Consider the following 25,932-nt stretch of genomic DNA (forward strand, 5'->3'; position numbering starts at 1 on the left):
CCGGCCCTATCCATCCAATCGCGGGTATCACGTGTATGCAAGTAAAAGAACACCATCCGAGCCGAGCCACCACAATCATACTCTGTACACACAAACGCCAATTCTGTCGTAGGCCTCGCCGAAGCCACTGGCCACGGCGGCTTTCATGCCTCCGACCCTGGAGCGGCCAGCAGGACGCCGGCGGCCGTTGTGCCGAACGAGGTCGGTCTCGTCCTCAACGGTCTCGTCGATCTCGTCGTCTGGATTGGGGCCACTACCAGCGCCACCAAGAGGGTCAAAGTCTCGTGCCGAGAGATTGTGCGATGCTGTCTGTCCGGCCGCAGTCTTGACACCAGCACCAGCTGCACTGCCGCGCGGCCTGAACAAGTCCTCACGCTTCTTGCGCAGCAGCTCGGCGGCGTCATCGGCGATGCGCTGCTGCTCGGCGTCGTGCTCGGCCTGGCGCTGGGCATACTCGGCGTCAATGGTCTCGGTCGCGTGCAGCGTCTGGCCTGTTCGCGCCATGTACTCGTCCACGTCGATGGCCACCTTGTGCTGGCCGACGAGCGCGTCGGTGATGCGATCCGGCCGCAGCTTGTCCTCGCGGTTGAACTTCATCTTGATGTGACGTCGCGACTTGCCCGGAAACATGTTGCAGATCAGGTCAAAGCTGGTGCCAAACATGCTGAGCGCCCGGTAAAAGAGCTCCGTCTCGGCTTCCGTCCACGCATTCGGCCCCCGCAGCTTGCCCGGCTTCAGGTACGTGTTCGACGTTGTCTGCCGCGTAAAGTCGTTCTCCTCCACCTCCTCCAGCTCGCCTGCTGCTGCTGCTGCTGCCGCGTGTCGATCGTGCACCAGCGATGCCTGGTTCACCACAATGTTGCCGTCGATGATCTCAAACTGCGGCCCGGCCGCTGATGCTCCCACTGCTCCTCCTGCTCGTCGGGGCCCGACTGCTGCTGCCATGACCGATGCTGCCGCAGCCACGGCGTCCGACATCCGCACCTGCCCGCCGTTGACGCCGCCCGTCTCGCTGCCCACTCCTACTACCCCCAGCACGGATCCGGTCTCGCTGCTGCCACCGCTTCCCGCTACCGCCATCGCTGCTGTCCCGCCCGTGCCGTTCTTCTTGCCTAGCCGATATTGCCGTCGCTTCTCGCGCTCGCGGTCGACCAGCTCGTCGTGCCGGCTGAACTTCTTGCCGATTCGCAAGTCCTTGGTCAGGTCCTCCATCTTCAGCTCCCGGTGGTCTACCGTGCGCGTTTCCGCATCTTCCGGCGTCACCTCCCGCTCTCGACGGCTCCGCTTCGCCGCTGCCGGTACTGTCACTGCCACTGTCGTGGCTGCTGGCCCTTCGCTAGTCCCGGATGTCGCTGACCGTTTCCGGCTTGCTCGTGGCCGCACCTGGGCCTCGGCGCCTCCTTCCTGTCCATCTGCTGCAGCCGCCGCACTGCCGACCGGCTTTCGCCTCGTGTAGCGTCTCCTTGCTGGCGGCGCAGTCGCTGCCACGGCAGCACCAGCAGACTCTCCTTCCGTCGGCACAACGGGAGCAGGATCAGAAGCAGCGGCTTTGGCCTTGGAACGACCCCTCCGTCCTGCAGCCGGAGCGACGATTTCCGCAACTGCGGGAGCAGGACTGACAATGCTGGCCGCCTCGTCGGCGGGGACTACACCTGTTGCAACCACGGCCTCTTCGCTCTGCAGCAGACTGCTGATGGCGATGCGCGTCCGCTGCGTCATAGATTCCTCCTGTCGTTCGGCCGCAGCTGGAGCCGCCGTCGTCGAGCGTCGTGTTCTGGTCTGTCGGACTGTCGGCTGTGTTGGTGGGGGTGTTGGGGGCAGAGTTGCCGGAGCTGTGACGACCACAGGCGCAGCCTGGCTGACTGGCCATTCTGCCACTGCTGCCGGCTGTCTCTGGGTTGCAGGGGGTGATAGTGGTGTGGGGGCTGCAGCTCTTTGGGATCGTGCCGTCGCTTCTTTTTCTGCTGTCTGTGCAACATATGATGACGTCGTGGCTGCGGGGGCGATAGCTTCGGGCGCGGTCGGCGTCTTGGGCTGACCCCCGGCCCTGTGGTAGCCGCTGCTTGGCTTGTCTGGAGGACTTCCTGAGGAGCAGGAGCAATCGAATTTGCCCTCGTCGTCGTGTTTGCAGTCAGATTGGCAGCCAAAGGCGCTGCTGCTGTTGTTGCTACGGCTGCTCGTCGGACCGCCGGCGCCTTGGGCTTAAAGGCGAGACCGCCCTTCTTCTTCAGCATGGAACTCATGGCTGAGGCTGTGTTGGATATCGATACTGTGTCGTTGGTCTTCGGTCGACTGCCGCTGGCTGCTGAGGTCTTCGTTCAGCCGTAATGGCCATCTGCTGCGCCGGACGTCAATCGCGCAAGTCGCACACGTCAAGACGCCGTCGCTCGATCAATTCGTGAGAGGAGCTGCCTGAGGTCGGAGTGGGCGTCGGGCGCGGGCGGGAACATGTCTGTGTGCTCGTGGGAGAGGAGGAAGAGTGAGGGGAAAGAGGCAGACGCAGAAGCGATAAAAATCGCAAAAAAAAAAATACCGTGCTAAAATCGAACTCGCCTTATATAAGACAGCCCCCACTTTGCAGCGATAAGCCGCGATCCATAGCTGCGCCAGCACCCAACAGAGCCTAGCGCCGTTTGTCGCCCTTTTTGGTTGGCTCCTTTTTCCCTCTCCTCGCTCACGCCTCTTTGGTCTTGAATTCGCCAAAATTTCCATCTGCCTCCGCCAGCGAACTTTTGTTCCCTCTCTCTCTCCTCTTCTGCCTCGTACCATCGGCTCGCTCGCCCGCCTCCCTGACTATCTCTGGCGCCCATTTCCACTCCCATGTTTGCGGAACCCATCGCTCCTGGTTAATCGCGCCAGGCCTCTTTTCCCCACCACTTCCTTTTCTCTTCTATTTTCCCTCCGGATCTCTCGTTGCTTTTTCCCTCCCCTATTATTACTCTGTGGACTCCTTCCGTCTCACGCTTCACGCTTCTCGCTCGAATCCCTCCCCTTTCGCCTCCCTCCTCCCCCATCTCGTCCCTCAACAGGCCCCTCGCTCTCTCGCGGGGACTCGGAGATCTTCCTCACGCGCCCTCGCCTTCTCATCCCTTCCCCCTCTCCCATGCCTATTGCCACTTCTCCCTCCGCTTTGCCGACTCATCCATCCGCCGTCGTCAAGATGGAGGACAGGAAGAGGCCGGCCATCGCCGACACCGATGAGTATGCACCACCAAGCAAGCGACAGGCCGTGAACGGTGGTGGCAGCAGGGCAAAAGACGACAATAATGGTGACTACAAAGACGAGGCTTGGCTCGAGGTAAGGCATCACACGACGCAGACTTTCACCTCTCCATCCTGCAGATCGATTTGAGCCCCCTTTTTCCCGCTCGCACGCATCTGTTCTTTTCCTGACGCGCGTCTTCCCCTCCTTCTACCTACATTCTCGCCCTGCCTGCATCACATGTCGTTGCTCCCAGAAGCTGTCTGTTCAGAAACTGTTCTCCTGCCTCTGGGAGTGTCAGCCACGCCGGTTTCCATGCTAATGCGCCGCTTGCTGCAAAGCAGCAGGCATAGACCCTCAAGGCTCTTCCTCCCCTGCTCACTGATATCCTGGCCCGTTTTGCTGGCGCTTCGCGCCCTTCGACATTCAGATGGACGATTGCTGACCGCGGGATCTCCAGGACTTTCAAAAAGACGCCCTTATCCGCCAGATGAACGAATACAAGAGGGAAAAAGCCACACTAGAAACTCGGATCGAAGAGATACAAAAGCGGTCGACGTATCATGATGACCACATCCGTATTGCCGATGCTTGGGTCCTCCAGGTAGGCACACATCCCCCACCGCCGATGACGACCAAGCGGAAGACAGACATCCTAACCATCGCCTAGCTTTTGCAAGAAATCGAGCTTCTCTGCGAAGGGACTGTGTCCAGCCACCCAGAATCGAAAGGTACGACCACCAGACCGCTAGACCGCTGGAGCACATGGCCATGCTGACAGGCATCGATTTACTAGAACATCCCTACCCGTCTGCGCTGAGCTTCAAAGACAGCCGAGATTTTCAGAAGCACCTGGGTGAGAAGACAAAGGCAGTCAAGACGAGAATGGAGCTTCTCCTCAGCCGGCTTGCCGGCATGCGCGAAGCAGTAAAACCCGAGGTCACCCAGCTGGAGACGCAAATCAAGACCTTGCTCGCCGCCCAAAAGGAATACGCCCTACAGCTGGACCGCCTGGAGACGGACAAGGAAGACATATCGCAGCAACTCGACACCGCGACACTACGGTATATCAAGGCCGAAAAGCGGATAGATCGCATGCGCAGCCTACAGGTCCAGAAGATGGAAGAGAAGGCCTTGGCGCACGTCACCCCGCGGCCGGCAGCCGAAAATGGAGGAGACGCGTCGGCGGCAAGTTCTGCCGATCTGCAGGCCCTGCAGGGGAAATATGACGAGAACCTGGCTGCGTTTGCAAAGCAAAAAGAGCAGCTCGACCGGCTGTTTGCTGAACTGAAGGCCGCCCAGGACGAGAACAGCGCGTTCAGAGCGAAGCGGGAAAGCGTATCGGAGGAGGACTATGCGCGGACAGACCTGTTTAAACAGCTGAAGAGCAAGAGTGAAGACCTGATCCGGCGGGCCAACCACCTGGAAGCGACCAACAAGCAGCTGCGCGAGGAAATCGAGAAGCTGCAGACGGACCGAACGGCCTTTCGAACGAAGCTCGAGCTGGAGGCGCAAGCGGTCACGAGCGAACTCGAGGACCAGATACAGGCGAAAGAGCAGGATCTCACACGGATCCGATCGGCGCGGGATGAGTTGGTGGCTGACGTGCAGATCCGGAAGGCGAGCCAGGACCAGGAGCGGACGGCATTCGAGCACATGAAGGAGCTAGTGACGGCCAAGGACGATCGCATAACGGCACTGGAGCTGGAGCTGGACCGACTACGACCGAGCGAGGACGGCAGCGACACGGCGACGACGGCGGAGTTGGAGGCGCTGTCGCCGGAACAGCTGCGAGAACGGTTGCTGAAGCTGGAGAAAGACTACGCGCTCATTCAGGCGGAAATGCCGTCGGTGGAGAAGGCGTATAAGCGGGCGATCAGCCTGGCGCAGAAGAAGGTGATGGACTTCACGGCACTGGAGGAGCGGGTGACGATCCTGACGCTAGAGAAGGCTAAGGCGGATCAGAAGTACTTCGCGGCACGCAAGGATATGGACATTCGCAATGCAGAGATCCGGGCGCTGCGGCACCAGAACAGCAAGAGCTCAGAGATCATCACCTCGCTCAAGGAGGTGGAAGCACAGAGCCGGTCGCTGCTGAGCAACCTGGAAAAGCAGCTGGCCGACTTCCGGCAATCCAACACGACGGTGGCAGACGAAAGCCGGATACTCAAGTCGGCCAACGCGGACATCACGCGGCGGTTCGACTCGAGCAAGGGACAGATCATGGAGCTGACGAATCTGGTCAAGGCGCGGGACGTGGCAAACATCAGCTTGCGCGAGCAGGCGGCAGCACACGAAACAGAGCTGGAGAAGCTCAAAGTGCGGATAGGACACCTGCAGAAGGACCGGGACAACTGGAAGACGAAGTGCTTGGCCAACTCGTCGGAGGAAGAGGAGATGCTCAGGGTGAGTAGCGGTGGACGCGGAGACGAGAAAAGGCGACGAATGCTGACTAAGACGATAGAAATTTGCGCTCTGCTCGGTGTGCCGCAACGACTTCAAGAACGCGATCATCAAGACATGCGGGCACGTGTTTTGCCAGTCATGTATCGATGCGCGGCTCAGCAACCGGATGAGAAAGTGTCCGACATGCAACAAGGCCTTTGACAAGATGGACGTGATGACGGCACATTTATAAGAGGAAACGAAACGAGACGAGATGAACCGGTTCAGGTCAGCAGGGGAGAGGGCGGGGTTGCCGTTTGGAGCCAAATTTCATTATTTTTTTCATCCATCCAGGGAAGGGGGAGTGGTGTAAAAGCGCCGTCCGTCTGTGGCGTCTTTGCTGCCTCCTGCCCGCTTACTATAAAGCTTTTGTATTCCCCTTTTTTCCTCCTTCTGTCAGTGTCAGGGTCCGGAGAGCCCTTGGGTGTACGGTATACGATATGTTTTCGGAACGGGGAGGCGTCACCTAGTTTCAGGTATCTGTGCTCTTTTTTTGGCTTATGGGAGGGGCCCTGGCCGTGTTTGAATGTTTCTGTGTGTATTTTTACAGTGTACTAGGGCGGGAAGAAGAGAATGGGAGCCGGCGCACAATGCTGCGGCGTGTGATGGAAGTGTCTGTTTCCACCCGAGTGTGCGAGCCGTCTGGTCCTCCGTCATTCTCACCGACGGCTCGTGGAGCCAAAGCCGGTGCCCTCGTAACGGGCAGACGATGTGGATCTTGTCAGCGGTCTCTGGGGCGACTGTGATCGGTAGGACGGCCCAGCCGAGCGGCCAAATCCCCGACCAGGCTGTCTGGGGCCATCGTAGCCGTAGCCGGAGTTGTTTCTGCTGCTGCTGCCGTTGTTGCTGTTGCGCCCAGCCAGATAAGTAGCTGCAGCACCACCAGCCATGCCGGTCCAGAATCCTGGGCGCCACTGCTGGCCAGCAGCCCGGGCAGCTGCCGTGGACGACTCCGGCTTGGGATTACCGGGATAGGGTGGCGGTGGGTCGTTGTCGTAGTCGTAGCCACCACCACCACCACCTCCATCAAAGCCGGGACCTCCTCCACCTCCACCACCACCTGGCCGTCGTGTACCATTCGCCTGTCCTTCGTCATCGCGGCCACCGGCCGTGAGGGCCGACCAGACGATCCAGATGCAGACAGCGGCGAAGAGACCGAAGAACAGCCAGGAGCTCCAGTCGGCACCAGCGAGACCACCGGCGCTTGTTTCTGCAGCCAGATCGGGGTATCGCTCATCGCCGAGGTCGGTCAGCAGCAGGCGGTACTCGACGGCACAGCTGCCGCGCAGGACGTAGGGGTCGTCGCGCGAGGCATAGCCCTCGCAGACGACGTCGGTGGCGCCCAGACCTTGAGCTCGGGCGGCAGCTGAGCCGTGCAGGACCACTGGATGTCCTCGTGGTCGTAGCCGGGACCCTCGTTGGTGCAGCGCATCACGTCGACGGTGTGCAGGTCGCAGAGAGCCGGCGGGCTGGACGTGCACGAGAGCTGGGGCACGGCCGATACGCGGCGATGGGACGTCATCTTGCCGGCACGCAGGGTGAGAGACTGGACCTGTTGGAGTCAGACTTTGTCGTGTTTCTCTTTTTCTCTTTTTCTTCTTCTCTTCTTCTTCTTCTTCGCAGCTCACCTCGGACAGGAGAATGGCATTCTTGGGCCTGGTGGCAGCAACCGGCTGCAAGGCCGAGCCCAGCAAGACGAGCCCGGTGCAGACGGCCTGGGACCGGCAGCCATGCAGCAGACGCATGGTGAGTTATAGCTGTTCTGCAGCCAAAGGGTCCAAAGTCTGTACGCTGCAGCTTCGAGCCAGGATCTATCGCCAGGCAGCGTGAGCTCTCTTGTATCCCGGCCTGATCTCTTGTGATGCACTTTGAGTTCCTCTCTTTCCTTCTCGATCCGCGAGGACAGCCTGGCTAGAAGTCGCAAGTCGTGGGTTGGCGTGCAAGGCTGTCAAGGCTAGCCGAGTTGGTGGGGTGCCTGGATGGCCTGAGGCGGCGATGACGTGGTGTAGTAGCATATCGCTGTATGCGGGCGAGTCACGTCACACCCATGTTATGCACGGAACCGCGCTTCCTATTCTGGCTTTCAACGAGCGGCCCCGATCGCAGCCAGCATCATCTCGCTCCCGCAAAGTGTATATGATTGGATGCCAAAATGTCAGATGTCAGGTGGCGGATGCTACATAGTAGAAAAGACAAACTCTCCGCATTGGCAAGTACGCGAAAACACGGCACGGCTGAACTTTGCTGTATCATTCAGATAAGATGCAGGATGCTGTATGACGTGGCCTGTGCCTATAGAGGAAGGAACACGTCAGAATGACTCTTTCCGAGGCGGGAGGATTATGAGTACAAGTAACATTCCGTAGTAATTGCCTATTTTTTCATCCTTACGGACTCCTCTAACCAGGGCCAACTTCTATCCACAGCAGCCGTATGTATCATCCCGACTCAGACGCTCGCACGCGCAAGGTCGATCGGACGAGCGCTAGAGCGATCCGCCACGGTAGCTAAGACGAACTAAAGGTGGATGGACAAGGCAACCGAATGCGAAACCGAAGGACGACACATGGCTCCATGGCTGAGGGGCGAGATGACGTGGGGCCCACGATTCACTTGCCAGAAAGAGACCTGGCCTGCGACCTCCTGGAAGACTCGCCTAGAGCGTCGCTTGGTTCGGTCGGGGTTTGGACTAGGCCGTGTCCCCGGTTTCCTGGCGTCAGATTCACCCGCCAGAAAGGAGGAGAACGGCGGTCGACTTATGCCAGGATTCGGCCGCCAGGGTTTCCCAAGAAGGCAGTCGACACGAGCCAGGCAACCCACACATTCCTGGAGTTACTCTTTTCTCCGGCCGTTTGCTCCGTCTGGCGCCTTGCACTATGCTCGCTTATTCTCATGTTTATCTTCCTCTCCACTAAGCCCCCCCTTCTCAACAAAACAATGCGGGCCCGAGACAACCTTATACGAAGCTAAGCCGCGACTGTCTCGCCGCGCTGCCAGTCCGCCTTTTCATCTCCCGATATAAGACTGCCTGCTTTCTAAGACGCACACCGTCTGGCGTCTCTCCGCAGTGTCTCCTTTTTTCTTTTTCGCCCACACGCAATGGCTAAAGATAACCGCCTTTCGGAAAAGGATGCTGTCGCCACGGCGATCATGCCGCCCAAGTCTGCGTCCAGCCGAGAGGACACGGGCGATGAGAAGGCGGCATCGAGTCTCGTCAAGATCGATTCGAAACCCGTGCAGCTCCCCGACCAGAAGAATGCAGTGGACCCCTTTCAACACCTGCCGCCGGACGAGGCCTCTGTGCTGCGACGACAGGTGCTGACGCCCGAGGTCAAGGTCGGCTTCCGCACGCTGTACCGCTACGCCTCGAGGACGGACGTGGCCATCCTGGTCGTGTCGGCCATCTGCGGCGCGGCATCCGGCGCCGCACTGCCGCTGATGACAGTCGTGTTCGGCAACCTCCAGGGCAGCTTCCAAAAGTTCTTTCTCGGCACGCTCTCCCGCCACGCATTCATGCACAAGATGGCCCACCAGGTGCTGTATTTTATCTACCTGGCCATCGGCGAGTTTGTCACCACGTACATCTCCACAGTCGGCTTCATCTACACGGGCGAGCACATCAGCTCCAAGATCCGCGAGCACTACCTCGAGAGCTGCATGCGCCAAAACATTGGCTTCTTCGACAAGCTGGGCGCCGGCGAGGTCACGACGCGCATCACGGCCGACGCGAACCTGGTGCAGGAGGGCATCTCAGAGAAGATTGGCCTGACGCTTGCGGCAGTGGCCACCTTTTTTACCGCCTTTGTCATCGGCTTCGTCGAGTACTGGAAGATGACGCTGATCCTGCTGTCGACGGTGGTGGCGCTGGTTACTGTCATGGGCGGTGGGTCGCGCTTCATCGTCCGGTACAGCAAGCTGTCAGTGGCGGCTTATGCCGAGGGCGGCAGCGTGGCCGAGGAGGTCATCAGCTCGATCCGCAACAGCGTGGCCTTTGGCACGCAGGACCGCCTGGCCCGCCGCTACGACGAGTACCTGACACGGGCCGAAGGCCATGGCTTCCGCGTCAAGGCGGTGCTCTCGATTATGATTGCCTGCATGATGTGCATCCTATACCTCAACTACGGCCTGGCCTTTTACGTAGGCAGCAACTTTGTGCTCGACAATGTGATCCCGCTGTCCAAGGTGCTTATCATCATGATGTCCGTCATGATGGGCGCCTTCAACCTGGGCAACGTGGCGCCCAACATCCAGGCCTTCACGACCGGCCTGGCGGCCGCGGCTAAGATCTTCAACACGATCGACCGGATCTCGTGCCTGGACCCGACGTCAGACGAGGGCGAAAAGCCGGCTGGGCTGGTGGGCGCGATCCGGCTGGAGCACATCAAGCACATCTACCCGTCACGACCCGAGGTGGTGGTGATGGAGGACGTGTCGCTGGAGATTCCGGCCGGCAAGACGACGGCACTGGTGGGCGCTTCGGGGTCGGGCAAGTCGACCATTGTCGGCCTGGTCGAGCGGTTCTACCACCCGGTGCAGGGCACGGTCTACCTGGACGGCCACGACATCAGCAAGCTGAACCTGCGGTGGCTGCGGCAGAACATCTCGCTCGTGCAGCAGGAGCCCATCTTGTTTGGCACGACCATCTATGAAAACATTGCTCACGGCCTCATCGGCAGCCGGCACGAGCAGGCGGGCGTGGAGGAGAAGCTGGCGCTGATCGAGGACGCGGCACGCAAGGCCAACGCGCACGACTTCATCACCGGTCTGCCCGAGGGCTACGAGACAAACGTGGGCGAGCGCGGCTTCCTGCTGTCGGGCGGCCAGAAGCAGCGTATCGCCATTGCGCGGGCGATCGTGTCGGACCCGAAGATCCTGCTGTTGGACGAGGCCACATCGGCGCTGGACACGCGGTCCGAGGGCGTGGTGCAGGCGGCTTTGGACGTAGCAGCTGCCGGACGGACGACCATTACGATTGCGCATCGACTGAGCACGATCAAGGACGCGCACAACATCGTGGTCATGTCGTCGGGGCGGATCGTCGAACAGGGCACGCACAACGAGCTGATCGAGCGGCGCGGCGCCTACTACAACCTGGTGGCGGCACAGAGCATCGCGACCGTGAACGCACCGACGTCCGAGGAACAGGAAGCACTGGACGCCAAGGCAGACGCAGAACTGGTGCGCAAGGTGACGGGTGGCAGCAGCAGCAGCAGCGCGGACGTGGAGGCCAAGGACGGCTCAGCCACAGAAGGCACAGCCACAGGAACGGGTGATTACTCAGCAGACCCGGACGACGACATGGCACGCAAGCTGCAGCGGTCGGCGACGCAGCACTCGCTGTCGAGCCTGGCGGTGAAGGCGCGCAAGCCGGAGGCGGAAGACGCAGCGGCACGCTACGGGTTGATGACGCTGATCCGGCTGATCGCAGGGTTCAACAGCTCAGAGTGGCCGCTGATGTGCGTGGCGCTGGTGTTCTCGATCATCTGCGGTGGCGGCAACCCGACGCAGGCGGTGTTCTTCGCGAAGCAGATCAGCACACTGTCGGTGGTGGTGACGCCACAGAACCGCGGCCAGGTGCGGCACGATGCGCACTTTTGGTGTCTGATGTACCTGATGCTGGGACTGGTGCAACTGCTTGCATTTTCGATCCAGGGAGGCTTATTCGCACTGTGCTCTGAACGGCTTGTGCATCGAGCACGTGACAGGGCCTTTCGCTCCATGTTGCGACAGGACATCTCCTTCTTCGACCGGGACGAGAACACGGCGGGCGCACTGACATCGTTCCTGTCGACGGAGGTGACGCACGCTGCCGGGCTGAGCGGCGCGACGCTAGGGACACTGCTGACGGTGGCGACGACGCTAATCGCCGCGCTGACGCTGTCGATTGCGATCGGGTGGAAGCTGGCGCTGGTGTGCACGTCGACGATTCCGATCCTGCTGGGCTGCGGCTACTTCCGGTTCTGGATGCTGGCGCACTACCAGCGGCGGGCAAAGCGGGCCTACGAGGGCTCGGCGAGCTACGCGAGCGAGGCGATCACGGCCATCCGGACAGTGGCCTCGCTGACGCGCGAAGACGACGTGGTGCAGCACTATCGCGCCGACCTGGCAGCACAGCTGCAGACATCGACGGTGTCGGTGCTGCGGTCGTCGCTGCTGTACGCGGCGTCGCAATCGCTAACATTTCTGGTCCTGGCCCTGGGTTTCTGGTATGGTGGCAAGCTGCTGTCGGAGGGGGCCTACGACATGTTCAGCTTCTTTGTCGTCTTCTCAGCCGTCACCTTTGGCGCCCAGTCAGCCGGCACGTTCTTTTCCTTTGCGCCCGACATGGGCAAGGCCCGCCAGGCGAGCGCCGAGCTGAAGCACCTGTTTGAGCGCCCGGTGGCCATTGACGCCTGGTCGACGGCTGGTCGATCGGTCGACTCGTTCGACCACCCGATCGAGTTCCGCGACGTCCACTTCCGTTATCCCACCCGCCTCGAGCAGCCCGTGCTGCGCGGTCTCAGCCTGACCGTCCACCCGGGCCAGTACGTCGCCCTCGTCGGTGCCTCCGGCTGCGGCAAGTCTACTACCATCGCCCTGCTCGAGCGCTTCTACGATCCGCTCGCCGGCGGCATCTTCCTCGACGGCCACGACATTGCCGGTCTCAACGTGAGCGCCTATCGTCGCGGCATCGCCCTGGTCTCCCAGGAACCGACCCTGTATATGGGCACTATCCGCGAGAACATTTTGTTGGGCGCCCTCGACGAGACCGCCGTGACCAACGAGGCCGTCGAGTTTGCCTGCCGCGAGGCCAACATCTACGACTTCATCGTCAGCCTACCAGATGGCTTCAACACTCTCGTCGGTAGCAAGGGCGCGCTCCTGTCGGGCGGCCAGAAACAACGCATCGCCATTGCGCGGGCCCTGATCCGGGATCCCAAGATTCTGTGAGCTTTTTTTCTTTTTTTCTTTTTTTCTTTTTTTCTTTCTTCTTTCTTCTTTCTTCTTTCTTCTTTCTTCTTTCTTCTTTCTTCTTTCTTCTTTCTTCTTTCTTCTTTCTTCTTTCTTCTTTCTTCTTTCTTCTTTCTTCTTTCTTCTTCTTCTCATCTTCTCTTTCTCTCCCCCTGCTAACCCCCCAGACTCCTTGACGAAGCGACGTCTGCGCTCGACAGCGAGAGCGAAAAGGTCGTCCAGGCCGCCCTCGACAAGGCCGCCAAAGGTCGCACCACCATCGCCGTCGCCCACCGCCTCAGCACGATCCAAAAGGCCGACGTGATCTACGTCTTCGACCAGGGCCGCATCGTCGAGCAGGGCACCCACGTCGAGCTCATGCAGCGCAACGGCCGCTACGCCGAGCTGGTCAACCTGCAGAGCCTTGAAAAGCATCAGTAGACACAGTCCTGTCATCGCCCCTCTTCTTCCCGTATATGCCCTATAATCAGACCACGCCCAGCTTTCATCGTCTGGCTTGAATCTTGTGCTTAATTGCGTTTCTACCCCCTTCCCCAGTTCACTACAACCGTCTCATCTCTCAAAATACCGCGCCGAGCTGCATCAGCTTCCTGCGCTTGCGTTTTAGTACCCATCGCCACGGCTAGATATCCTTCGTAGAGGGGATGTGCTGGCCTCCATAGGAATTTCGGTCTTTCTTTTCCTTGTTTCATTTATCTGGAACTAGGTGGCTTCGTTCCATGGCACCTTGGCACACATATGCCGCCGATAGAGGAGTTAAGTGGCGTGCGCTCGACTGCATGCCATGGTCAATCTAATGCATTTGAAACCCTAACTTGTTCCCTGCTTTTGTGGTTTTAGAACATGACGATCTTCTGTAAACAAAATAGCCTCTATGAATATTGTATTTTACACGGGGAGAGTCGTTATGATTCCTACTGGTAAAAAGAACAGACCCTGTAATAGTGGTAAGCTGAATAAAGTAAGACAAAGTAGAACGAAACGCTTTATATCCAGAAAATAAACGAGCCTCCAACGACCCCAGAGCCGGAACAAGACATGCCCCTCAGACGGACTCTTTATATTGCCAGAAATCAAATAGGAACCCCGACAGGAAAAAAAGCCGAAACAACTGGTATATGCGTACTCCGTAAAATCATCGTATGCCTCCACTATGCGATGCAACAAAAAATGGGTACGAGATAGCCTCACCATTAAGCCGAACCAAAGCGTGCAAAGCAACAAAAATGCGACGCGAAAAGTTATCAAGATTCGTAGTAAGCCTTGGCTGGCGACATTCCCCTTTTTTTGAAAAAAAGAGGGATCCATTCAGCTCGTTATACCGTTTCCTCGAATAGACGTGGTCGAGAGATCATACAGCTTCTATGCCCGCTTTCAGGAGAGTTGCCACAGAAACACGAGAAGACGGGGGTTGACTTTCGGGTGCCCTGACACCGTGGCCTGCTGGTAGCTCCTGAGCTGGAGAGCTCCTTGGCAACAATCTCGGCAGCTCCAGTCGCAGTGGGGTACGGTTGTTTGCCATGGAGTGCCTGAGGCCGGAGTCCTGGTGAAAAGAGCCCTGGACAGCCATAAGTAAGTGCACTATTTCGAAGAGGAGGAGGATTGAACGCGTACGTCGATTTGCGCATCCTCAGGCTCATGGCTAGCCCGCTTTACTTGACGAGGTGTGATTGGCCTCGTCATGGTGTTCACTTTTGGCTCCGAAGAAGCTCTTGCAGAACTGCTAAAGCTTGCCACAGATGGCAGTGACGCGTATTCGGCCAAAGGAGGAGGAGTCAACGTAGAAAACCGATCTGTTTTGGGTGCGGGAGCCAGAAGAGGTGGAAAAGCTCCGATGGACATGGACGATCGATTCCTGGCTTCTCGGTCCGCTTTGGAAGGACGGCCGCGCTTCCGAGAGGGATTCGGAGGCGGGGATGTGACGGTATCGACTGTGGGCGAAGGTGCTGCTGCAAGCCCTGTAGGCGACGGACGTGGCTGGATATTTACCGCGCGCAGGCGCGGCGTTGGGACTTCGGTCGTTGTGATCGCGAGACGCTTTGGTAAGGGCTCGGTGGTTTCGAACGAGGGTTTGCGCTTCATAGGGGGCAATGGTGTAGGTGGTTGTATATGCTGCAGAGCCTGCGGTTGGTGCTGTTGTTGGCGTTGCAGGTTCTGCTGCTGCTGCTGTTGCTGTTGTTGTTGAACATGCTGCGGAGGCTGGCAGAATTGTTGGTACTGTTGTGATGCCGCGGGCTGAAGCTGTGGAGGCGGTGGTGCTGCAATACCCATGCTTTCAAAAAGTTGCCTACATTCGTTCGGAGTACGACCTAAGCAGAAAAACACAGCGTGAGACCACATTCTACTGCCGGACCAGTACTCGCAAAAGGGCTGACAAGAGTTGATTGATTTTGCTCACCATTGGGATAGCGCATGTCCATCCAATTCGGCTGAATGTTGTACCTTTTGACGAACTCCACCACTGCACCCACATCAATTCGACTGGCTCTGATCAACTCCGCGAGCATAGAGCGCTAGATGGCAAGTTGTTAAGCATATGGCGCATACCAACTACAACATGGTGATCTCCCCACTTTGCGACGTACCTTTTCATTGTCCTCGAACGGCTCGCTCATTCTGACGAGAGGCCGTCTAGACCGGCACCGTTCCTATGCCAGTAAAGCTTTGCTGGGACAAGACGGAAGAAGGCCGAAAGAGCGTCGACAGCACATTGGAAGCACAATAGTCAAAGAAAGTCTCGGGATGGGGTTTCAGAAATAGTTCTAAAAGAAAGCGTAGGTGGCAGCGTGAACGTCAGGACAGTGCGGACGGCAATCGTAAGACGAGAGTGTTGCCTAATATGGGTGGACAGCCATGGAGAGGCGAGCAGAAGTTCCGTTCGGCGAACGGAGAAAGATCATGGAAGGCACAGACCGAAACAAATAAGGAAACGAAACAGACCGAAAAGGTCGTTCCCCGCAGAGAGGCGGGAGGGAAAGGGGAGGGAGTGTGTTTGTGTAAGGGTCAGATCAGGCCAGGCCATGCGGGCCTGTATCACACCTTCGGACGGCTGTTGCCTCTTCTCGTTCTCCAGCGTTTGCAACCGGTGTTTCTGATGATGGCAAGGGGGCACAGGGTGGGGGAAATCAAGTGGTACAAAGAGGGATGTGGATTGACTAGGGCTGATAATGTTGCTGCTCTGACTTTGGAACAAGCGCGCTCTGATGGAGTGATCCCCTGAATGTCCTGTTGGTAGATTGCGCGGATAGACAGGGTTATTACTTCTTGATAAGACCGGACAGTAGGAGGGTCCCTAGTCGGTGCGCACGCACGGTCGATGGGTAGCGGGGGGGGGGAGGCAAGACGTGCGAGAAGAGGGGAAAACGGAAACAAAGACGAGAGGAAAAAGATGCAGGGGAAAGGTGGAAGAAGAAGAAAGTGTTCGCGATGACGAAAAAGGGAGGAGATGGCGATGGTGCAGTTGTAATATGGAGGTCGGACCGACGGTTGGAGCTAGGCTATTGCGCAGCAGGCTGAGGATTCGATTCGTTTGTATGAAATCCGACCAGGGGTTTAGGATGCGACTGATGCCGGCAGAGCACAAGGCCGCAAACCGCGTTTTTATGATAAACACGAAAAGGCGAAGGAGAGCGAAAGAGAAGCGGACAGTTGCGAGCGAAGAGAGATGAAAGGCCAGGGCTATTTTCTACCTGCCTGCCGATCCATTGCAGTTTCCTCTTTGCTGCCCTGTACTCTCTCGTTCTTTCCCTCGTTGCCTTGCATCTGGAACGAATGTGGCTGCTCTCTGCACAAGACCCGGTGATCGGCAGAAACGCGCTTGGCTGCTCCTTCCTCGCTTCCAGGAGGGGCTGAGGCAGAGGCCGCCGCCGAAAGAGTCGATGCGGCAAGACAGTGAGGGTCCCGTTTCCACTGTTGCAAGCTCCCGCTATAATATTCTCTGGCGGCAACTACCCCACACAACAGAAACGTGCAGGCAGACACAGAAGGCAGCAGGGCGTAGCTTTGTGATTTGTGATGGTGCAGAAGGGCAGAATGGGGCCTTTATCCCTCCTTTCCGTAATCCTTCCCTTTGCTGCCCGGCCATCGGTTCTGGCCATCGTGAGAGGCGCCGCCGCCACGACCATTCTGCAGGGCTGCAGATGATCGCTTAGTGGCAGCGGCTACATCTGACCGGCTTCTTGCTAGTGACAACATTTGTCCGTCTTGGGCCTGTTCCGGCCACTCTGCGGCTGGCCGGTCGAAACGAAAAAGAAACGCATTCGCCTGCTCGCTTGGACAGCGCGAATCCATTTCGCCTCGCCCAACAAGCGCTGCTCGACTGTCGCCACGCCGTTCGACCTCTGCGCTCGTCGTGCTCACTATCAGCAATCTGCAGGCCACTACATACACCACCTGCACTGCAGCATGTGTATGCAAGCTGTATGTCGCGCGGCCGGCCAATCGAAAACGGCAGGCTAAAACCGCCTGACACACCAAAACATCTGAAGCGCTGGCTTGCCCGCCCCTCCATCTCGTATCCGGTCCCCCTCCGTTGTGCGAGCTCTGCTTTCATCCCTGCCCACCCTCTTCTGCCCTTCTTCAGATTGAGATGAGCGGGGCAGGTTGACCGGCCGGCACGAGCAGCAATGATAAGCAGACGATGTGCGGCACAAAGACCTTCGTCCGCCCTCTACCCCCGAAATAGACATACTCAGGCCGTTTGGGGGCTGTGAACTGGCTCTTTCCAGCCGGTCCGACCTTGCCCACCACTCGAGTGGGACTTGTCATCTCAGTTGTCAAATTTGAACACAATCAAACCCTGCTTTGGCTTGGTTTCTGCTTCCCACCTCTGGCCCCATTGCTGATGTTCCCGCAACGGGGCCATCCGCTTAGCCTGTCCTCATGGCAAGGGCACGAGGGCAAAAGATCAAGGAGATCAAGAGAAAAGTGGGACAGGCGGCCAGTTTGGTGGCCAAGATCAGACCAGGACCGTTCTTCGATATATGACTGGCTCAGATGGCCGGTCTCGTCTGCCAATAGCGTCGCTGAAGGAGCTTCCCGGAAATCACGCGTCGGCATCTGGGAGAGCACACACCATCCGTTCCTCCAGTCCAGCCCAGAAGGACTGTACGGAGAGAGCCGCAGTCGGACAAGGCGACGTTTTGCCTGTGCTGCCCATATTGCCCGTATTGCCCGTATTGCCCCATAAATGACGGGCCATCGCGAATGGCACACATACGGTGGAATCAAGATCGAGCGACGTGCTCAGAGGGGCGGGCCCGAAGGCAAGGCTCATTTATAGCTTATTTCCCGCTCTTTCTGTTCCGTTGCCTTTTCGCTTCACCTCCTCGTCATCGGTCACTTTTGGCTCCTTCTCCACATAATTCCATGCATGATGTGTTGGCAGACGGCACCGATATGTTTTCCAACAGCGGTGGAGCAATCACAGGATCGGACAGGCTGGCGCTGAGCGATCAAGACTCTGACGGCCAACCCTGCTTCTAACTTATCTGCTACGTGATCTGCTACGCTATTTGGCCACGTACCCACAAGATCCGGCCGCTGGCCACAGCAGCAGCTGACAGCTGGATGCCAGCACAACACCGTACAGCGAGTTGTAGTATTCTGCATTACCGGCATACATGTGCACTTAACGGGTCATGACTGGGGTTGTCCTGGCCCTGCTTCAACTTCCCGAACACTACGGAGTACATGGTGTCATGGTGGCTGCAACACACGGGTGTCCAGATGTTGTGCTTGGTTCGCAGCAAACATGGGGTATGCAGGGCCGGGTTACCATTCGTCATGGTTTGTCGTGCTGGCCCAGCCAGGCTGGCAAGATGGCTCTCTCTTTTGCAGGATACGTTAGATACAATCTCGCATCGGACCCAGCCAGCCAGCGGCAAAGTAGCGGTCTGGCCCATCAATTGGTATGGGCCGTGTCTACGTTACGTGCACCATACTCTGGCGTATTTTTTGCCAGCTTCTTTCCCTGGAGCCAGAAGCAAATCACATTTGAGTACTTGATAATCTCGAGTTTGACAGATCCGATCCGCACAACGAATAAAGCGGGGCAGAACTTGCGCTGATGAGGCTGGTTTGGATCTGAAAATTGCACGGTGCTGGTAGAATTGCAGAAAGCGAGTCGTAGTTGATGCTGTATCATTGCAGAATACTCCGTACTCAGTTCAGTGAGGACAGCTTCACGGCCAGTGTGAATTTCATACGCCAAAATGGCCGGCGACCGCAATTACTGCTAATCCGGCCTAAACGACAGCACGACGTACCCTGTTGCTGCGCTGTGGCACACGTGCCAGCCACAACCCGCTTGCAATACAGCGGCCGTACAGTGCGACCTGGGGGGCTCTTGGGGAGGCAGTCCTCGACACTCACAACTCTCAGCCGCCGGGCCTTTTCGGGGGTTTCTTCTCTTCTGGATACAGTTTGCGCGAGTCCCTGGCAATACTACGGCGACTGCCTGGCATTGGCAACTTTATCGCAGCGCGGTCGACACGGCAGAGGACAGTGTGGGATCTAGTGAGCGGGAAAAGAAAAAAAAGAAAAAAGAAAATTAAAAAAATTGATAACGCCGGCGCGCTTTCGCGAGACTAGAGAGATCTCCGTCCCCCTTTTGGACGTCTCGGATTCCAATCCCTCTAGCCCACCGCGCCGGGTTCCTGCTTTCCCCCTAAACCGCCTCCTCGCCTCATTTCGCCGGGTCCTGCCATGTCGCGATAGCCCGGGGCTCTTCCAGCACAGCACGTCACGACACGCGAAACGCTCGACACGTTCTTTTGGCGGCTGGTCGACGAGAGAAGTGCAAAAAAAACAAGAGAGAAAAAATACACAGACGAAATCTCGGAAGCATTCCCGACGGCCTTTCGATTCGGTTGCGACCGTTCTGCTGCGGTCCGTCGAGAGGGAGGCATCGTGCAGCGTCACGGCAAGAGACGGGCAGGCAAGACGGCAAGCCAGGGAGAGAGAGACGACAGAGACCAAGGAGAGGTTGACCGATACTGTCCATCAGAAGACTGATGGATGACGATGACGCGCGCCTACGAGACAACCGGACCTCAGACAGCAGAACAACGAGCAAGATGACGGCTTCGGGTGTGAGAAACAATGGCACGCGGGTGGCGGTCAAGCGAGAAGGCGGCGGCGACGAGAAGCGGTTCTCTTCGGCGACGCCAAATGGCTTCAAGGACGACTCGCTCTCGCCCAGCATGTCGCCCGACCACAAGGCCGGCTCGCTCGACAACGCGTCGATGCCGGACACGGGGCCGGCGGCCAAGCTCAGCCGCAAGCCGTCGTCGTTGGCGCAAAAGGCAGCAGCAGCAGCGGCTTCTCCTCGTGTGCTCTTTGATCACCTGCCCGATGCCACGGCCGAGGCCAAGGACCAGTTCCAGGTGATCACCGACTGTCTGTACGGGTCCAAGCACATGGGATCGTCGGAGCACGACGCTTTTGAGTGTGACTGTGCAGCAGAGTGGCGTATGTTCTCTCTCCTTCCCTCTTTCTCTCTCTTTCTCTCCCCACTCTCTCTCTCTCTCTCTCTCTCCTAACGACTCCCAGACGATGGCCAGAACTTGGCCTGCGGCGAAGACAGCGATTGCATCAACCGGGCGACTAAGATGGAGTGCGTACGCGGCGACTGCAACTGTGGCGAGACGTGCCAGAACCAGCGATTCCAACGAAAGCAGTATGCGGCCGTGTCGGTGATCAAGACGGCCAAAAAGGGCTTTGGGCTGCGGGCGGACGTGGCGCTGCGGGCCAACGACTTTGTGTACGAGTACATTGGCGAGGTGATCAACGAGCCGGCCTTCCGGCGACGCATGTTGCAGTACGACGAGGAGGGCATCCGGCACTTTTACTTCATGTCGCTGACGAAGCACGAGTTTGTCGACGCCACGCGCAAGGGCAATCTGGGCCGGTTCTGCAACCACTCGTGCCGGCCGAACTGTTATGTGGACAAGTGGGTCGTCGGCGAGAAGCTGCGGATGGGCATCTTTGCTAGCCGGGCGATCGCTGCCGGCGAGGAGCTCGTGTTCGACTACAACGTCGACCGGTACGGCGCCGAGCCGCAGCCGTGCTACTGTGGCGAGCCCAACTGCAGCGGCTTCATCGGTGGCAAGACGCAGACGGAGCGGGCGACGAAGCTGTCGGCAGCCACGATCGAGGCACTCGGCATCGACGATCCCGACAGCTGGGAGGTGGCAGCAACAGCAGCCGCCGCCGCAACAGGAGCGCATCACGTGACCGGCCACAAGCCGTCGCGGCCACCACGCCGCAAGCGGGCCAACGAGGACGACGAGGAGTATGTCGGAAGCCTGCAGCAGAGCGGCCTGGCCGAGGACGGCGTGACCAAGGTGATGGCGGCCCTGATGCAGTGCAAGGAGAGGTGGATCGCAGTCAAGCTGCTGGCCCGCATCCAGGCAGCCGGCGACGACGAGCGCGTCCTGCAGCGGGTCACGCGCATGCACGGCTACCAGATTCTCAGCGCCATCCTGACAGCCTTCCGGACGGACGACAACGTGGTGCTGCAGGTGCTCGACGTGCTCGACCGCCTGCCGCGCCTGACTAAGAACAAGATTTCGGACTCGAACATCGAGTCGGTCATCGAGAGTCTCACGTCGGCCGTCCACGAGGACGTCGCGGCTGCGGCCCGACGTCTGCTCGACGCCTGGAGCAAGCTTGAGACCGCGTACCGGATCCCGCGCAAGAAGGTCGATCCCCATGCGGCGGTCGGAACGCGTGCGCGCAGCGGCCGTGCCAGCAGCCTTGACGACGACGACAGCAGCAGCAGTGGACCCGCTCGCCAAACCCAGCCACAGACACAGCCACAGTCGCAGCCACAGCGCAACCTATCGCCATTCCATGGCATGGCCGTTCCCAAAGGTCCGCGCAGCCATATCCCCCAGCGGAACGCCAACTTTTACAACAACGGCAACGGCAACGGCAACGGAAACACGGCGACGCCGCGGAACGCCCGCCGCCCGCTGCAGGGCCCGTCGTCGGCGACACCGACTTCAGGCCTGCCAGGGCTGCCGTCCGGCTGGTTCGAGGCCAAGGACCCCAACGGCACGACGTACTATTATGCGACGGGCCGCGCGGCCACCTGGAAGCGACCGACGCAGCCGGCCGACAAGGCGCCGTCCAAGGCGCAGCAGAAGAGCGATGCCGTGCAGGAGATCATCAACAGCATCGTCAAGGAGGACACGCCACGACCATCGGCAGGTCACACACCTCTTGCGGCAACGACCAAGGCAGCAACACCTGTGGCTGAGCCGAAAAAGGACCGGTGGCGGTCGTATCCGATCGAGAAGCAGATGAGGATCTACGAGAACACGGTATGTTGAGTGTGTCGACCGGGTGTCATGTACATGGACTGACGAGACAGCTCTCGCCGCACATCAGGAGTGTGTCGGACCGATACCGTCATCGGCTACCCAAGGACGAGTTGAAGAAGCTGGCCAAGGACATTAGCAAGAAGCTGGTGGCCTCCGACTACAAGAACAACCGGGTGGAAGATCCGACCGCGATCTCGCCGCGGGTCGAGAAGAAGGTCAAGACATACGTGCGCGACTTTTTCGACCGTGCCGTCACCAAGTACGGCGAGCACGAGCGGAAGAGGGCCGAGCGCGAGGCGCGCCATGTGGCGACGACGGCAGCCGCAGGTGCAGCCGTGGCTGTCGAGGAGGATGAGGACGGTGATGTCGTGATGGCCGACAGTCCAGGGGAGGACCGGGAGGAGGAGGAGGAGGAGGATGCAGCGACAGCAGCGGCGGTAGCAGCAGCAGCAGCCCGGGACAAGGATGCAGCAGTTGTGGCAGCGGCCCTGGCCGTGGCAGCGGCCGTGGCAGCGGCCAACGGAATCGTCGGGGTGGTGCCGGCCTTGCCGACAAGACCGGCTGACAGCAACAAGGAGCGGGAAGAGGACCAGGCGACGGCGTCACCCGACGGCTCGCCGTCGGGCCGCAAGCGGAAGCGCACCAGCAGCGACGTCCAGCAGCGAGACAGTCACGACGAGACCGACGAGCCGGCAGAGGGACAGCCGGCATCGTCGTCGGGCTCGCCGGCCGAGACACCGCCGTCGCTGCACAAGCGGCTTCGTGAGGACGACGTGGACGTGGACGTGGACGTGGACGGGACGCCACCACCACCACCGCCACCACCACCACCACCGCCCGAAGACACGGACGAGGACGGCGACGAGGCGGACGAACAGCTCCGGCAGATGCGCGAGCAGGAGGAAGAGCTGATGCGGGAGAACGAGGAGGCCATGCGGGCGTTTGAGCAGGAAAAGGGGCAGCAGGAAGAAACCGGCCAGACGGGCCAGACAGAACAAAAGGAACAACCCGGGCTCGTCCTCACGACCAACGGCGTCTCGACGCTCGACAGCAGCAACGGCAGCAGCCTCGAACAGCTGCAGCGCGAGACTCAGCCACGAAAGCGAGAGGTCGTCGGTCACTAGCCACACTTGCATGTGGGCCGAGCACGTGCTCCCTGTTCCTCCTGTCTTTGCGCTTTCCTTCCTGTTACTTCGTCTTCTTTCTTTCGTCTCCTTCCAGCACTGGGGCGTTCAGTCACCACCATCTTCCTCCGCGGCCAGAGCTTGAAAAGATTCCCGTTTTATTCTGTCTTGTTTCTCCTTCCTGGGATAAGCCCGGCCATCCTCCACCTGTTGGTCCCAATAATTTACGTAAGCAACCCTCTTACAGCTCTCATAAAAAAAAAACTCATAACGCTCTCTCTCGCCTGTCTCTCCATCGTCTATTTGTCCCACGACGTGACCAGCTTCTCAAATGCGTCGACCAGGATGTCGGCGTGCTTCTCCTGGAAGATCAGCATGGGCCGCAGACGCACGGCGCTGGCACCGCAGCCACCAATGTTGACGCCAAAGTTCTTGGCCCGCTTGAGGAACTCGTCGCGGCGCGGGGTGTCAAAGGCAATAAAGGTGCCCTGGCCCTTGCCGCGCAGGTTGTTGAACTCGCCGGGGTACTTGGCAGCCAGAGCTTCGAGCTTGCCGTAGAGGTAATCGCCGACCTCAGCCGTGCGCTTGACCAGGTCGTTGGCCTGGATGTAGTCGATGATGGCACGGAAGAGCAGCGCGCGAGCCGGGTCGCCCATCCAGGTGTTGAACTGGCGGTACGGCTTGTTGGGCCGCAGAGCCGGGTCGCTGAAGTAGTAGCCAGCCGTCTGGGCCTTCTTCGAAAAGGTCACCATGTCGGGCGCATCGGTCAGGCCCCAGTGCTCGTGGGCCCAGAACTTGCCAGTGGCACCAACACCAGTCTGAACCTCGTCAGCGATGAGCAGAACGCCGTGTTTGCGCGTGAGGGCGCGCAGGCCCTGGAAGAAGGCCGGCGACGCGTGGTTGTCACCGCCCTCGGACTGGATCGGCTCAACAATGACGGCAGCCGGGGGCGCGTGGAAGTGCAGGATCAGATCCTCGACCTCAGCCAGCGAGGCCGCCTCAGCTGCCGCATTCTCAGCCGCATGGGCCTCGAGCGGGTACTTGAGCTGGGGGAAGGTAGCCTGGGGCCAGTCGAAAGCGGGGATGTCGAGCTTGTGGATCGGCTTGGACCGCGTTGTCGACAGCGAGCCAAACAGGCGGCCGTGGAAGGCAGTGCGGAACGACAAGATCGACAGCTGCGACGCGCCGGGCGATGCGTTGTTCATCACGCTGTCCATCTCCTCCTGCGTGAACTCGACGTCGGGGCCACCACGCTCGCGCTGGCGACGGTACATAAAGGCAGCCTTGAAGGCCGTCTCGTTGGCGTCCGAGCCAGCCAGAGCCGTAAACACCTGGTTGCAGCCTGGCGGAGCCACCTTGAGCATGCCGCTGCGCAGCGTCTCGGCGTAGTCGTGCGACGGGAAGTTGCCCAAGGCCGGCCGGTTGATCAGCGCGTTGATCATGGCCTCGCTCTCGGCAGCTGCCCGCAGCGCCGGATTGTTGTAGCCCACCGGGATCGATGCAATCTGTGCGTACACATCCAACAGCGTGTTGCCATCGGGGTCCACAATGTAGTTGCCGCGCGACTCGTAGTAGTTGGCCACCATGTTGAGCGCCCGCGTGTCAAACACCTCATCCAGGTCGGCCGCAATCGCCTTGGCCTTGGGACCAGGGAACGGCACCGACTTGACCACAGGGCCAGCCGGCTCGACGGCCAGCAGCGTCGACAGCTGCGAGGCCGCTGCCGAAGAGAACGGAGCAGAACCCATGGTGCGATTGAACCGAATTGAGCACAAAGAGGATGTAGAAGAAGCAGAAGCCTGGAGCAGAGAAGAAGCACGCGGGCCGATGACGAATGGTTTGAGAGCACGCAGAGCCAGACGGCCGCTGGAGCCTCGCAAAGCGGCGATGGCCATCTCTTTATACAGATCGGCCTCCTCTTCGGAACCGGCAAAGGGAAGGTAGAAGCGTGAGGAGGGTCTGAAAAATCAATCCAGTCACGAGAGGATGGCGAGAAGGGACGAAGACGCGAGCAGCAGAGAGGCAGGGAGTGGAACCTCGCCGGGACGATGACGGGTCAGAGAGACCGAGACAGCCGTCGACTTTTCTGGTGCGTGCTTGGCTTTTTCCTGTTCTGTCCTTTCTCTTGGTCACCCAAGAAGAAGGGCGAAGCGAGGGGGCTCTGTCGTTTTTAACGGCCGGAGGGGTGTAGACAGTAGCACCTGCCCCAGCTGTGGACAGCGACCGGCAGCACCTGCCTCCACTGGCCGTGACTCGCCGGCTAGCCAGTCGCTCTCATTGGCTGCCCGACGCCTGTCCATGGTCCAGAAGAGGGGCTGAGGGGTTCTTCGTCGATGCGGAGAAGAGCGATGCTGCGGTGGGTTGCAGCGCTGTGCGGCGGCGAATTTACTCGCCTCGCCGCATGCACCTGCCCCTTTGGGCCTGTCGACGCCATTGTCCGCTTCCGACGGCGTCTTAGTCCATCGCGACGCCGGCCTTTCTTATCGGCAGCCCAATTGGGGTCAATTCGTGCCATTGGTGCCTCCCTGCGATTTCCTGCCTTCGGTTCCGAACACCGCCACCGCTGCCGTCAACATGGTCGCACCTCCATGCCGTTTGGGCAGTTCCACGCGACCAACCCATCTAAAAAGTCTTGCCAACTCTCGACATCGTCTCATCTGGGCCTCACACCGGATCTGGCTGCTCGATGCGCATCGCCTGCCTGATCACCGTGACCGGGCCGGCATTCAGACCCAATCTCGCCGACATCGCTCAACCCACCAAAAAAATAAAATAAACCCCAAAAAGCCACCAGGCATAGAATCCATATCGCATTGCCCACTAGCCTGGCTGCTAAACTGCGAACAAATAAAATGACAAAAAGATGAAAGAGCAGAGACGAGCC

At 59.2% G+C, this 25,932-nt stretch overlaps 8 protein-coding genes across 8 annotated transcripts; 3 read left to right on the top strand and 5 right to left on the bottom strand.

Moving 5' to 3' along the window:
- Positions 1-75: 75 nt before the first annotated feature.
- On the bottom strand, positions 76-2,243 carry CMQ_5663 (transcription factor tfiiib; the record flags this gene model as incomplete). Its single annotated transcript, XM_014313250.1, has 2 exons — positions 76-2,112; positions 2,187-2,243. 2 exons carry the CDS (start codon positions 2,241-2,243, stop codon positions 76-78), a joined length of 2,094 nt encoding a protein of 697 aa, XP_014168725.1.
- Positions 2,244-3,160: 917 nt separating this feature from the next.
- CMQ_5763 (histone ubiquitinationc protein) lies at positions 3,161-5,840 on the top strand (the record flags this gene model as incomplete). The annotated part of the gene is made up of 5 exons (XM_014313350.1): positions 3,161-3,298; positions 3,663-3,806; positions 3,873-3,933; positions 3,999-5,608; positions 5,667-5,840. 5 exons carry the CDS (start codon positions 3,161-3,163, stop codon positions 5,838-5,840), a joined length of 2,127 nt encoding a protein of 708 aa, XP_014168825.1.
- A 466-nt stretch (positions 5,841-6,306) lies between these two features.
- Positions 6,307-7,392, bottom strand: CMQ_5720 (duf1183 domain containing protein; the record flags this gene model as incomplete). Its single annotated transcript, XM_014313307.1, has 3 exons — positions 6,307-6,925; positions 6,976-7,199; positions 7,276-7,392. The coding sequence occupies 3 exons, from the start codon at positions 7,390-7,392 to the stop codon at positions 6,307-6,309; spliced, it is 960 nt and encodes a 319-aa protein (XP_014168782.1).
- A 1,354-nt stretch (positions 7,393-8,746) lies between these two features.
- Positions 8,747-13,018, top strand: CMQ_5497 (ABC multidrug transporter mdr1; the record flags this gene model as incomplete). The annotated part of the gene is made up of 2 exons (XM_014313084.1): positions 8,747-12,573; positions 12,766-13,018. The coding sequence occupies 2 exons, from the start codon at positions 8,747-8,749 to the stop codon at positions 13,016-13,018; spliced, it is 4,080 nt and encodes a 1,359-aa protein (XP_014168559.1).
- Positions 13,019-13,972: 954 nt separating this feature from the next.
- Positions 13,973-15,213, bottom strand: CMQ_5641 (uncharacterized protein; the record flags this gene model as incomplete). Its single annotated transcript, XM_014313228.1, has 3 exons — positions 13,973-14,067; positions 14,997-15,111; positions 15,184-15,213. 3 exons carry the CDS (start codon positions 15,211-15,213, stop codon positions 13,973-13,975), a joined length of 240 nt encoding a protein of 79 aa, XP_014168703.1.
- A 4,461-nt stretch (positions 15,214-19,674) lies between these two features.
- CMQ_5636 (set and ww domain containing protein) lies at positions 19,675-23,048 on the top strand (the record flags this gene model as incomplete). Its single annotated transcript, XM_014313223.1, has 4 exons — positions 19,675-20,068; positions 20,150-21,924; positions 21,975-22,715; positions 22,803-23,048. The coding sequence occupies 4 exons, from the start codon at positions 19,675-19,677 to the stop codon at positions 23,046-23,048; spliced, it is 3,156 nt and encodes a 1,051-aa protein (XP_014168698.1).
- A 299-nt stretch (positions 23,049-23,347) lies between these two features.
- CMQ_5551 (4-aminobutyrate transaminase) lies at positions 23,348-24,943 on the bottom strand (the record flags this gene model as incomplete). Its single annotated transcript, XM_014313138.1, has 1 exon — positions 23,348-24,943. The coding sequence occupies one exon, from the start codon at positions 24,941-24,943 to the stop codon at positions 23,348-23,350; it is 1,596 nt and encodes a 531-aa protein (XP_014168613.1).
- A 234-nt stretch (positions 24,944-25,177) lies between these two features.
- On the bottom strand, positions 25,178-25,796 carry CMQ_5677 (uncharacterized protein; the record flags this gene model as incomplete). Its single annotated transcript, XM_014313264.1, has 2 exons — positions 25,178-25,523; positions 25,717-25,796. The coding sequence occupies 2 exons, from the start codon at positions 25,794-25,796 to the stop codon at positions 25,178-25,180; spliced, it is 426 nt and encodes a 141-aa protein (XP_014168739.1).
- Between the last annotated feature and the right edge of the window lie 136 nt (positions 25,797-25,932).

The sequence above is a fragment of the Grosmannia clavigera genome (assembly GCF_000143105.1).
Source record: "Grosmannia clavigera kw1407 unplaced genomic scaffold GCSC_89, whole genome shotgun sequence".
NCBI lineage: Eukaryota > Fungi > Ascomycota > Sordariomycetes > Ophiostomatales > Ophiostomataceae > Leptographium > Leptographium clavigerum.